Source organism: Molothrus ater, chromosome 3, assembly GCF_012460135.2.
Source record: "Molothrus ater isolate BHLD 08-10-18 breed brown headed cowbird chromosome 3, BPBGC_Mater_1.1, whole genome shotgun sequence".
NCBI classification, from domain to species: Eukaryota; Metazoa; Chordata; class Aves; order Passeriformes; family Icteridae; genus Molothrus; species Molothrus ater.
In genome coordinates, this window is record NC_050480.2 from 48,775,462 (window position 1) to 48,788,435 (window position 12,974).

A 12,974-nucleotide genomic window follows, 5' to 3' on the forward strand; every position below is an offset into this window, starting at 1 on the left:
TTGTAGCAGAAAGGGTTTAAAAATACTAATGCCATTTTAATATTGCAATTAATAATGTCTTCAGTAATCAAAGAGCATGCTTCTATTAAAATTGCAGCATTTTATATATTCAAGAAGCTACATACCATTTATTTAAATTAGTAGCCCAGTAGTCCCTTTTTGTATGAAAATGAAGATGAGGTTTCTGGCTAACCCTGGTTACTTAATCAAAGTAAATCTGAGTAGTAAATTCAACTGTACACACACTTACAAAATGTAAACATTAGTTAAAGCTTTCCAGTAAGTTAGGTGGAAAAAAAGGCATAACTGAAGCTTAGTGCATAAAGCATCTATGAGGACAAAAAAATAGCTACCAGCATATAACTATGGACAGGCACCAGATTCAGGAGCAGTTGTCTCCAAATTCAGCAGGTGACCACGAGCACCCAGCAAGAGCACAAAACTCTACAGAGCTGGCATCGCTGTTTTCTGATTTAAGAACCCACAGTAAAACAACATTGCCTGCTGAGTTATTAGAAATCTTGATCCTTCACTTATCTAGGGGCCCAGAATTTCTGGAAGTCTCTATTTGGATGATACCACAATCTGATTTTTATATCCCCACACAATTATCAGTGGTCTGAGAAAGAGTTGGAAACATCTGCTTATGTAATAACACACTCTTCCTAAAAACATCTCTTCAAAATACACTACCACATGTGTTTGATATCAGATTTCTGGTGCTACAAAGCAAGTAAACATAGTTTGGCATACCTCATGCCCTACAAAACTTCTGCATCATCCATTACCTTACATCATCATTAAAAAGGAAATACTGTAAAAGCAAATGAACTACAGTATAAGCCTTTGCATTTAATTTTAAATTTTATGAAATAATTTTCAGTCATTAAGGGGTTTTTTGCATAGCAGCAACCTCAGTGTACACTGCTCCTTGCAGTGTGAGCACCTTCAGCTTAGTGGTAACTTCCCGAAAATGCACTTTGACACTTTTACAAATTCCAATTTAAAATATTCCTCTAATACACTTTCCCAAGAACTACTAAGTGGTATTGAGTTTGTTTTTAAAGATTTAAAACTGATTCAGATAATGTAAAAACTTTATTGTCTCTTCTATAAGGGGTGGGGAGAAATCAAACTTTTTGCCCAAGTGAAATTACACCTATTTGTGGCAAGGAAATTAGAAATACATATTTCTTAAGCACTTATTTTAGTATTCTCTTGTTTTCCTAACAACAAAATTTTCTAATCAGGTCATCTCTCATCTTCAAATACTTACAACAAATATTATTGACAACTGTCATAGGTGCTGTATTTTAAAAACCCTATTCTTTCAAACTGCATCCTTCCTTCAAAAAACAAAAAAAATCAGCCTTGAATTCTTCATTAAAAGATGTCCTACTCAACATTATTCTACTAGAACTTTGCTTTGTGATGCCTTTACAAAAACAAAATTTTACACTCCATAAACAAAACCTTCTATTTCATAAACTAGAAACAATGAGCCTCATGAAAGCAGCCAAACTTCAATTTCCATGTTAACAGTTTCAACATTCAATAATTCTGGAAATTATTTTGTAATACCAACAAATAAAAGCTGATAACTCCCAAACTCATCTTCATCATTAAGGTATATTTGAAAAACGCTTATATAAACATGTACATAAAGTATTTACATGGCCACAGAGACCAATCATGCTTGACTTACCATTTACGATCATTGTACATTCTATTAATTCTGTCCCATTCTGCATTCAGCTGTGTTAGTGCATCTCCTATTTGTATTGCCTCAGGTCCAGATGCTTCCAATATAACATCAGGCTGCTTTTCATGTATTACTGCAATTTGATCCCCAAGTTTATCCAAAATATCTTTTATGTTCTGCAAGTAGAGTAATGGCACAAGTCATTAGTAAAGTTAACACCAGCAGGAAATAACAGAAAAATACCAAAAGATAATATTTTCAAAATTCTTTTCCGAAAATCAGCATCTACAGTTAGACCATGACCACCAGTAACATTTACAGTTTAAATCAGTTTTAGCAAATGAACTAAATAGCTTAGCATACCCTTTAAGTGTGTATCCTTTTCAGGTATTTATGAAAAGGATGGAATAATTCATATATATGTAATTTGTTCCTAAGGTAAAGGGCACACCATACTTCTCAAAAGGACACTATCTTCATTATTAAACAAATCTACCCATGTCACTATACATACTCTTTCCTCATGTAAAAAAATGGACCACAAAATGCAACTTCATCATGCTTCATGTAACCTCCCATATGCACAGAACTGCAAAAGCATAAGGCTGCATAAAGGTTTTACATTTAAATGACAAAGTTAAAGTAATCAATTTCAAATACCACTGAACTATGATGTGAAAATTCCTTTAAACCAGATATTGTTGTAAGATAGCCTTGGTATTCAGAAGACAAACAGTCCATGCAGACAGTGGAATTTACTTATCTTTTTGAATTTAAAAGAGTAATGCTTCTAAAAATTTTATGCTCTGCTATTTGCTTTTTCTGAAAGCTATACCAAAACTTCAAAATCAGATGAGACACCTGCACCAAAAATGAAGTATTTTAAACCTGTCTTAACATAACCACTCCTAACTGCACTCAAGGCAGCACAGAAGCAGAGTAAGCAGGGTTAAGAGAATTTCATCAACAAAACAAAAGGTTTCCCCCTTTGTCAAAGGCTGGCACCATTCCCATATTTGCTTTTATAAAATATATTAAAAAACCAAAACATGAAAAATGGAAGCATGTGCACAGCAGAAAGGAAAGCATGTCAGAAAAGTGGACTGGAATTCTGCAAAGCTTTTAAGGACCTACATAGCAGCTGCAGAAACAGACAATCTAGCTCTTGGTGAGCTACTACACCTCAGATATGGCACATGGACCCTGCTATGATTCCCAGTCCAGAGAGGTACACCTACACTGCACCATGGCATGTGTAATTCCCTCAGAAAACATCCATTGGATGTTTTCTGAGGGAATCTATTTCTCACTCTTTTGTATGGTAAGAATTAACCAGGGCTCATACTTCTCCATACTCAGCTCATATTTGACAGCAGGATTCAGTATTTTCAAGCATAATTTCTTCATCTCCTTTTGAAGAAGTCAAGGTCCTCAACTATTTCCTAACTATAAATCACACAGGCAAATCCACTGGCTGACAATAAGAATGGGGAGCTCAAAACTGAAAGAATATTGCTGTTTTGCTCATCACAACAGGTACCATCATCTTGTGGCCTCATACACAGCTCCATAAAAAGTCAAAAATCACCCTTTCCCCTGCTCCTATTTGAGCAATTGTTTTCACATGACCTAAGAACAGCAGCTGTATTATGGCTATCAAGCAGGAATGTAAGGAGATTTGCTTTAGCATTTCTTTAAGTATTATGTAGACTATGATGGCAAATACAAGTGTCTACAACAAACTAAACCTTGCTCCCTCAATCTCCCACCCAGTTTTCATGCTGCTCCACTTTGTATCCAGATTATGCATAGAAAAAAATTAGCCAACAGAACTGTCATTTTTTAGTTTTCAGTGCATATTGATCCTGTATATACCAAGCAAAACCATAAATGTAGTAATAGAGTTGTTAAGGTGGTGGCCTTTCTTCTGCTGTTTCCCTTCTCCACTCTGAATATAATGCTTAGGCATGCAGTACCTTCAGTGCATCTTCCTGAGCTGAAAAATCCTCATAGATGCCCGTATTCAGCTCTGGTGCATTCAGCAGCAGTTCAACATCAGCCATGGCCAGCAAAACTTTGTTGATTTCAACCAAGTACTCAGCTGAGAAAGGCAAGGTCCTAACTCCTGTAGCAAATTGGCCTTTTAACCTCTGCTGGACAGGGATTGCCTGAAAACATGAAAATTCATTTTATAATTCAAGCAACAATCAATTTTATTAAAAAATCGTAAATCAATAAACTATACTCAGAATAATTACTTTTCTACATTAGAAAAGAAAACAAAGGCCTTTCTAGCAAGATTACATTAATTCAGAAAGGTGCTAGTCCTGCACAAGACAGTTTGTTTATTTTAAAAGTTAGGAAAAAGTTGATATCATTGCTTCAAAATGACTCTGTATTATTCTAGATTAAAACTCCAAGCAATGGGAAGGGTACCACTGTTTCTCTTAACTTGATCCTTAAAATTTCCAGAAATAACACTTCTTGATTGAGCCTGCATCTAGTGTTACAACCCACTCTGCTTCCTTCTTTGCCAAGATACCTATTTACTGAAACACTTCTTTCCCATCCATATTCTTTTCAATAAGCATCCCCACCCACATTTTCTAACCATTTTTTAAAAATAAATTAGTGCTCCACCAGTAGTCCAATATTTTGCAGCAATAAAAGGCAGTAACTCCTCCAGAGCTTGCCAATTGTTTTCTGTTCTGGCTGCAAGACTAGGCTATCTAGCCAAGTACCATGTTAGCAGATAAGAGACTAAGAACAGTAATTTAATGCAGCTTTTTCTTGGCTCACTAATAGAGGGCTGGATCTGAAACATTGGGAAGATTGCTACAGGAAACTATCTTTCTGCCATGCCTGGCAAAAATTTAGCAGAGGCAGGTAAAGCAGACTGAAAGAAAACATTTTTAGTAGAAAATGTTTCTTGTCAAACAGGATTCTGTTACCATCTCTGAAAACAGCCTAGTTCTTTCAAATTATCAAAAAATAAAGCCCACTTCCAAATATTGAAGAACTCAAGCAACTTTAAATCACCATGTTGCACTTGGTGAGAGAATCAAGCAAGACAGAGGCACAGGACTGTGGGATTTGCTAACAGCTAAGAACACTCTAAAGAGTGAAGAATAAATGTATGCTCATAGCAATTTCAGCCAGTGAATTTTACTTTGCAATTTGTCTGGGCTGGGTGCACACATGAAAATCTCTAGCAGAGCTGACAACCAATAAAATATTAAAACCAAGTGGCTTGCAAACACCTGTCTGTATCTTCCTCCTTCCTTCACATGCTTCTGACAATTTCAAATATGTCACTCAAATTAACAGGAACCTAACATAACCAGCATATGTAGTGCAAATTAAGCAAGGATTGCAGCAGAAAAGATATGTTCACATATTCACAATTCAGGACTTCACATGCACTAAATGTTCCTAGGGATTTTCTTTGTTTTGTGTTAGTTAGGTTTTTTTTCTTTTGTAAAATAGACAGTCATCCTGTTCTGAAACTGGGAACACAGCTTTGCTTCCACAAGACCTTTACCACTAAATATGAATTGCTGTCAGTCACTCATTGCACCCCAAAGAAACAGGGTACAAGGACATAGTCTACACGTCTAGAAACAAGAACTACAGAAAAGCATCACAAATTACTCAGTACTGCTTTTGATTCAGTACAGCAAGCAAGCACCACAGTTAAAAACAAGGCTTACTCCATTTGCTTTAGCTACAAACCCAGCTTCTTGGTCCCTGATGCTCCCCAAATGCATTTTCTTGAGGCTCTGCATATATTTTATCAGCTTCCATCAATGAAATTCAGAGCAGAAGCCCAAGGCTTAGACAGTGGCATGATTTCCTGTGGAAGGAGAGGGCCCCAGTTCCTAAGAAATGAGACAGTGGGTGCAACTCAAGGTACGTTTTCCCTAATATTAAACACATCAAGGTAAGAAAAAGCACCAGGATGCCTTCTACAGCACAGCCATCTGCAACATCTTCACAAGGTGTTTTCTCTAGCTCCCAATCACTCCAGAAGTCCCATTCTCACACAGACAGCAAGACTTCAAGACTTCAGAATCAAGACTTCACCCACTTGAATAGGTCACTGGGCTTTACTGTTTTTCTACTTCCCACACACTGCTTTGTCTCTCATTAGAAAAAACTCTGACAAGATTTAAAACAGCACGTGTTGTCATGCAGCAAACTTGTTCTGTACTTGTGCATTGACATGTTCTGAAACTTTCTGCTTTCCCAGTAACACCATCCTGGGCCAGATTACTCTTCTTGGCTAAGCAGTGAATTCCTCCTGATACTGCTCCTTCAGAGTATACCTCCTTGCTAATCTCCTCCAGCTGCCTCCCATCACTGAGATGATGCTTCCTCCTCTCACAATCCTCATTCTTAAAGGTGAACATAAGTTCTATAAACACATTAGTGCTTCAGTACAGCAGACTTTTTAATTGGTCAGCTGTTCTCTACCTTGCACTGCAGACTGGAAGCTTCTAAAATGCAGCATAATATGCTAAAAAATAGAAGTGGAGTTTTATGTAACTCTCTCACAGTTACCTGATAAATACCTAAATATCACAGAAGTTGGTTTTGGTTGCTTGGCTCTTTTTTCTTTTTTTTTTTAATTAAGGGAAAAAAAACCCTCAGGTAAGCGACCTTTTCACAGAATCAGAATGGTTTCATTTGGAAAGAGACCTTAAAGATCATCTCATTCCAGCACCCTGCCATGGGCAGAGACATCCTCCACTATATCAGGTTGCACAAAGTCTCATCAAACCCATACTAGAACACTTCCAGGAATACGGAATCCACAGCTTCTCTGGGCAACCTGTTCCAGTGCCTCACCACCCTCACAGTGAATAATTCCTTCCTAATGTCCATCTAAACCTGCCCTCTTACAGATTAAATCCATTGCCCCTTGTTTTACTCCTCCATGCCTTGGTAAAAAGTCCCTTCCAGCTTTCCTGTAGGTACTGGGTGGCTCCTGTAAGACTCTCTCTAGAGCTCTCTTCTCCAATTTAAAGACAGACAGAGGTATTTTACAGGAGCAGTGCTTCAGTCCTCCCACAATTTTTCTTCAGCATACACAAATAAAATGTCAATCTAAAGTTATTTAAGAGGAAATCTGACTGGAGGACTTAATAGTCCTTTTCTACTTTAATTACAGTGTTGATAGAGCATGCTTAATAAATTTGCTCTCTCTTTAAATACTAGTGAAAACAAAGGATTGGAGGAATAAAGAGAATATTTGGTTATTACTGAACATTCTATAAATAAGGCCACTCGATAAGAATGGTTAAAAATGTTTTTAATCTGGAAGTCAAAAAAAAAGTATTTCCTCCTATACTCAGCATACAGTTTAACCTGCAATTCAGAATTCAGTTTCACTTTTTTTTTTCCCATCTCTCCTTTTACACTTCAATATATTTTCAACAAAATCTGCTAATGATTCTACTCAATAAGATTTTCTGACTTGCTTCCAAGTGGATTTTGGAAACTACTGCCCTAGACATTGACATAAAATTAAATAATTTACCTCCTTGGATGTTTAACTATAAAAGCCAGTTTTTAAATCTCAAGGTATTTCAGAGCCAGTTTTCTAAAAATGGTTTCCCAAAGCTCATGTCCATTTAATTAATGCATTCAGAAAACAATTGTTCATGTTTGAGTAATCCAGAACCTTTCCTATAAAAATCATACTAGAAAAACAAATACATTTTCTTTATTGCAGAAATAATACTTCAAGGGCTTCAAGACAATGCTTCGGTTTATAGGAAAAAATGCACTGTGCCTTTAACTGCATATTCACTGCAGTTGCAAAAATACCAATATTCACCATCTGCAAAATTACCATTTTCACTTCAAAACAACTTCCTAAAACCTGGAAAAATCTCTCAGGAATTTAGGCAACAAATTTCCTCTGCAATTTAAGGTTTAATTTGTTCCTTTCCTTCATTTTGAACAAAGGCACAATAGTCCAATTTAAATAAATACTAAAACACTGTTAGAAAAGAAGGACCTCTAGGAGATGCAAACTTCCAGGGCACGCTTTTTTTGCTAATGGATCTTTGGCAAAACAAGGCTTACTCAAAAGTACCTACAATGCAGAAGGGTTACCAATATTTCAAAGATATTTTAACTCCATAATCCCTAGGAGCATAAATTATGAGGAATATTTATGATCCAGCTACTTCCAGCAAATCAATATATAGATATGACCTTCAAGCACCATAAGTAAGTCCTCTCCTCCACACAAAAGCATAAATAATGTATTTCATAAAAGCCCAATTGAAGTCTACTCCCCAGCTCAGCAGCTGAAATCTTCCTTTCCCTCCCTGTTTTGCTCATATCAAATAGCAATTTGTCTTTCTCTTACTGCAGCTTCCTTACATCAAGGTGAGTGCTTAAGCCACCTGCACTCCAGCAGGTCAAGAATTCATTTAGTGCTTCTCAGTCCTAGGCTGAGATGAGCAATAAGCACTGTGATTTTCAAGTCTGGTGGCTCCAAGAAAATTCTGGAGCAAGACTGATTATCTAAAATGATGACATTTGGGAAGACTATTTCTCCCTTTAGCAAGGGAGAAAACGTTATGGTCTCACACCATTTTCAGTGTTCAAGATTGATTAGTAGAGCCAGTGAAAGAACAAGCCATAAAAGTAAAATAATGCTACTTGAGACAAGCTGCCTTAGCACTCAAATATCAGAAATCCACAGGCACAGGCACATGAAGCAAAAGCAGCAGTTTGAATTTCCACGTTTCACACCAGTAATGAAAACTTCTGTGGTCCTGTTGTGACAGTCTAGCTGACCTGAGCAAGGATAACGTTTCTCCATTAAGAGTCTATTTTAATTGCTACGGTAATCCATATTGACATGACATTCTGCATTCAGCAACCAGATTCACTTATCCAGGAATGAATCTAGCAGTACCAGGGATTAGCTGCAGTATATCCCTTTAAGAAAAGGGCTTTACAGGAATGAAAGTATCTTCCTTAGAGAAGATCAGTCAAGCTGAAGTGAGACCAACAGTGACAAGGACCCGTCTGAAGCATGACTGGACTGCCCCCATTAGCAAAGAGCTATGCAGGTGCACCATTTTTCCATTTTTGTCCAGTAATTGATTCATTCAATGCATCTGATGGTCAAACAGAAAAACTGAATAATGTTGTTTCACTTTAAATACACACAGATCCCCATTCCTTTCAAAAAAATTCCAGAGCATCAGTCAGGTCCCCAAGTTTACGTCACCAGAAGAGACTACTGGAGACCCAACAGAGCAGTCAGATGTCAGACTGTTCCACAAACCCTGGGCCCTCTTTGCTGCCCAGCTCTTCATGGGAGCCTTACAATGTGAAACAGTCTTTCTAAAAAGCAGCAGATCTAAAAGTTGATACTGAATGGCCTGTGTGACAGAGGACAGCAGGCCATCTATAACCTGCAGCTAAAGCCACACAGCACTAGCTGTGAACACAGAGCACCACATTATGACTTTGCAGTGCAAGTCTCACAGGGTGCCAGAGCATTCTACCAAGTGTGTTGGTTCTGGGTTAAAAAGTTACAAAGCAGTCAAAAAGATTTCTAGATGTTAATTATGAACCCTTAGATGCAGAAATTGAAAAGTCCTTGACAGATGACCTAGCCCTCAAGCTTGTTCAAGACATTAATTACTGCTTCACAAGGTTCTTCACTGTTATTGCCTAAAATATTAATGTAATTACCACAAAAACAAATGTTTTTAAGGATGGAGAGGAGAAATAAAAGCGATTTTTAAAACACCACCAAAAGTCACAACAAAAGCAATCAAAAAATATCTGTAAAATTAAGACATACAACTTTCTGGGCAGTCAGTTTTATCAAACCCTGACATCATATCAGTTGCAAAATTGTTTGTCAAGATACACACACACATTATCGGAAATACCTCAACATTTGTCTATTTTATTAATATTCATTGGGTAGAGTAATATCCATTATATGAGGGCAGTTATCCCTCTCTAAGCACTTCAGGCAGGAAAAGACAGCAGAGGTGTTACAATACCCTGACAACAGGATGCAGAGGCACTGAATTAAAGCCTCAAACAAGGCTTTTACCATACCTGCACCAAACTGATATTAAATCTAGCTGTTTGAGTTAAGAGTTTTTAAAAAGGGTTACGTGTAATCCTCATGGATCAAGACTGGCAAGACAAACTTTCTGAAACAGGCTCACTGCCCAGATCACAGCCTAAGATTTGGGTCGGAAGGATGAGATCTTTTGGACCTATGATGACTATGTAGAAATCCCAAACTAGCATATCATGATAATTTCCTAACAAAAAATGAATGCTGTCATTTTGAAACACTTCTTTCCACAGAGGTGTCCAAAGAAGATCACTAGACTAGATTAAACTCTAGTGTATGAATCTCCAAAGTTCATACACACCATTAACTGTTGTTCTAAGAAACAGAAGCCTCATTTACCTGTAGTTTTTGTTCATCCTCCACACCTTGCAGCCCTGACAGACGGTCCTCAGCCTCATTCAGCCACTTCATTAGACTATCATGTTCCTTCTTATACTGGGAAAACACTGGAGAGAGTTCCACCGCCTGCCTCCTTTGAAATGACCTGCACTCCTATAATCCAGTGTATTGGAAAATATGGCGTAAAAAGAGGGAAGTAGTGAACAGAATAGGTCTTATTTATTTGAAAAACAAAAATACTTGAGGGATTCATTTGAAGGAGCAAATTCCAAAATATGTAATACTACTAATTTATTTTTGTAATAGCTATATTCTCTTTATCTGCATAGACATGTAATCAAAAACTGCCTGATGGTCTTGCCCTGCACCTTTGAACTACACCTCAGCTTGTCAACTCTAGCATGATTCAAACAGGTGAGCTAAAAGGAGCATCTTTGTTCTAGACAAAGCCATTTTTAACACAGCATGTGTATGCAAGCACCACAACATGCTGCAATGACTGCTAATACCCTCTATAGGAGGAAAGAGGAATTTGGGAGCAGGCTCAATCACAAAAAGGGCTTCTGCTGAGAGGTTGGTATGTTTGTGTACATGTCTATCCATAGTCACTCTTCACACACCCTGGTGGTGGGGATAAACCTCTGTTCAAGGGCCAGCAAAGACAGGTGAAGCAAATGACCAACTTGATGCACCCACCTATTTGGGTCAATACATAGGGTGGCCCTCTGTGAAGCTGTGAAAAGGGACTTTAAAAATCAAAACTATTCCCCCAAAACCTAGAAATGGGAAAATTCATATTTTGGAATTGCAAAGATTCAGAGAGATTGTGTGCACACACATTTAACTCTTCCCCAGAGAATCACATATGCTGAAAGAGTCATAAGGTATAAAATATGGATTACAGGTTGCAAGTGGGATACCAAAGGGAAATTTGATAAATGAGCTGTAGTAACTACCAAAACTGTACCTGCAAACTGCTGTACTTTTTCTGCAGAAGCAACAACTGTAAGCGGATCTTCTCTCTCCTATGGTCCTCCATAGGCTGCTGGAGCAACTGCCCTCCTCTTTGTAAAACTTCTTCAATCTGAGCTCTTTCTTGATCCAGCTAAAATTACACAAATCTCTATTATCTACAGAAATTAATTTTAGAAACATTAGCTGCTCAGATAGTAACAGCGATTGTACCAAACTTTTGTCTTAATCCAAATGGGAGCCAAACAAATTCAAGCAGATATTCTCCTCAACAACTACCAAATCATAAAATCCAACTTTCCATAAACTTTATAAAGAGATGTACTAAAAGAAATTTAATGAAGCAGCAGTATGCATTCACATCAATAGGGTATTATGACTTTAGCTCCATTTCTATTCTAGATATTCCTTGACAATAATAAGCAAGCTCAGGGCAGAACAGCACAAAATTAAAAATTCAATAAATATAAAAACAGTATAAAAGGAAGGCTATGTTCTATAACCATAGGCCCTTCTATAGAAATAGTTTAAAATTTGTGTTCTGTAATGTACATGGCATTTTCCATAGACTTATATCCAGCTTTCCAGCTCAGTTTGTAGTATTGGAGCTGCTTAAAAGGAAGGCAGATAGAGTGGATTGACATGAATTTACCTGATTTTGCAGGCAACAAGGCCATAGTAGACAAGATGCTAAAAAAACTATGGCAGTTTTATATGGGTGAATAGCAGAGTCTAGATAAGAATCTAGAAGATAAATTTTGTTCAAAGCTTTTATTTGGACTTCCCAAGATACAGCCACATTACAAGACTCTTACTTGCATCCTACCTCAAGCATCCTCTGAGCTGGCCTATGCACTGTGATTCATTTTACCATACCAGTTTAAATTTGAACCTCATTCAAACATCATTCAAATGCAGGAGGGATTTCTTACAAAGAGCCACTTTGAGTAGGAGATAGAAGATAGATAAACAAAAATCACATTTCACTACTTGTATTCTATAAAATTGTGATGAAAATACCAACTCAAGCATGATTAGTTACACTCAGACCAGCATTCAAGAGGAAATAGCTATGGGAAAAGTATTGGAAAATTGTGCAGGGTATCCAACAACTTAATAGTTCCCTTTCTTTTCTACCCTTAATTTAAAGGCATTTAATCAGAATTCCCCCTCAAAGTCTGGAGCAATGCAACATAGGGACAAAATAGGAAGTTATTTATTCAATTAATTATTTGTTCTATTGCTCACAAACCTTCTCCTCTTCCCCACTCAATTCTGGATGCTTTTCCAGAACTTTTAACATATTCTGTATGTCACTTTCAAATTCATCCAGGTCTAGAAAAGCCACTCTAGCTTCACGGGGCTCTGACATGACAGGAAGTCGTTCTTGTCCAACAAGCATCTGCAAAGCAAAATAAAATCTTGGTCAAGCTGAACCTTTAGTCTAAGCAGTCCCATACAATCCCCCATGAACAGGTATATCAGTCTGCAGGATCATTAGATATCAGTACAAATCAAAAATTTAAGAGTTAGATGAACTGAGAGATAGCTTGAACACACTTGGTAGTTATTATCAAGTTTCCTCATTCAAACTTCAATCTGAGTATTTTGTCCTCAAAATAAATGAAACATCTCCAGTCACATCAGCTTATGGTATTGTTTTGTAGCTCACAAATACGTACTGCAATATATACAATTTTCTGAACGGTTCTTTGTAAATTTTCCCATGAAACACAAGTCATCACCTGCTGCTCAGGTGAAAAAAAAAGCAGCTGGTCTAAAAATCAGTCTATTTTTCACATATAAATACCTACACTTAAAGGAGCACTCAAAAGC

General features: G+C 37.2%; 1 protein-coding gene across 1 annotated transcript in view; it reads right to left on the reverse strand.

The window, feature by feature from the left end:
* The window catches only part of UTRN (utrophin), a 341,691-nt gene that overhangs the window by 205,018 nt on the left and 123,699 nt on the right, over window positions 1-12,974 (reverse strand). The window contains exons 38-42 of the mRNA XM_054514244.1: window positions 12,391-12,540; window positions 11,134-11,271; window positions 10,167-10,319; window positions 3,679-3,870; window positions 1,706-1,878 (exon numbers count right to left, since the gene is read on the reverse strand). Of these exons, the coding sequence (XP_054370219.1) occupies window positions 1,706-1,878; window positions 3,679-3,870; window positions 10,167-10,319; window positions 11,134-11,271; window positions 12,391-12,540 (806 nt within the window). The remainder of the gene's footprint in view (window positions 1-1,705; window positions 1,879-3,678; window positions 3,871-10,166; window positions 10,320-11,133; window positions 11,272-12,390; window positions 12,541-12,974) is intronic.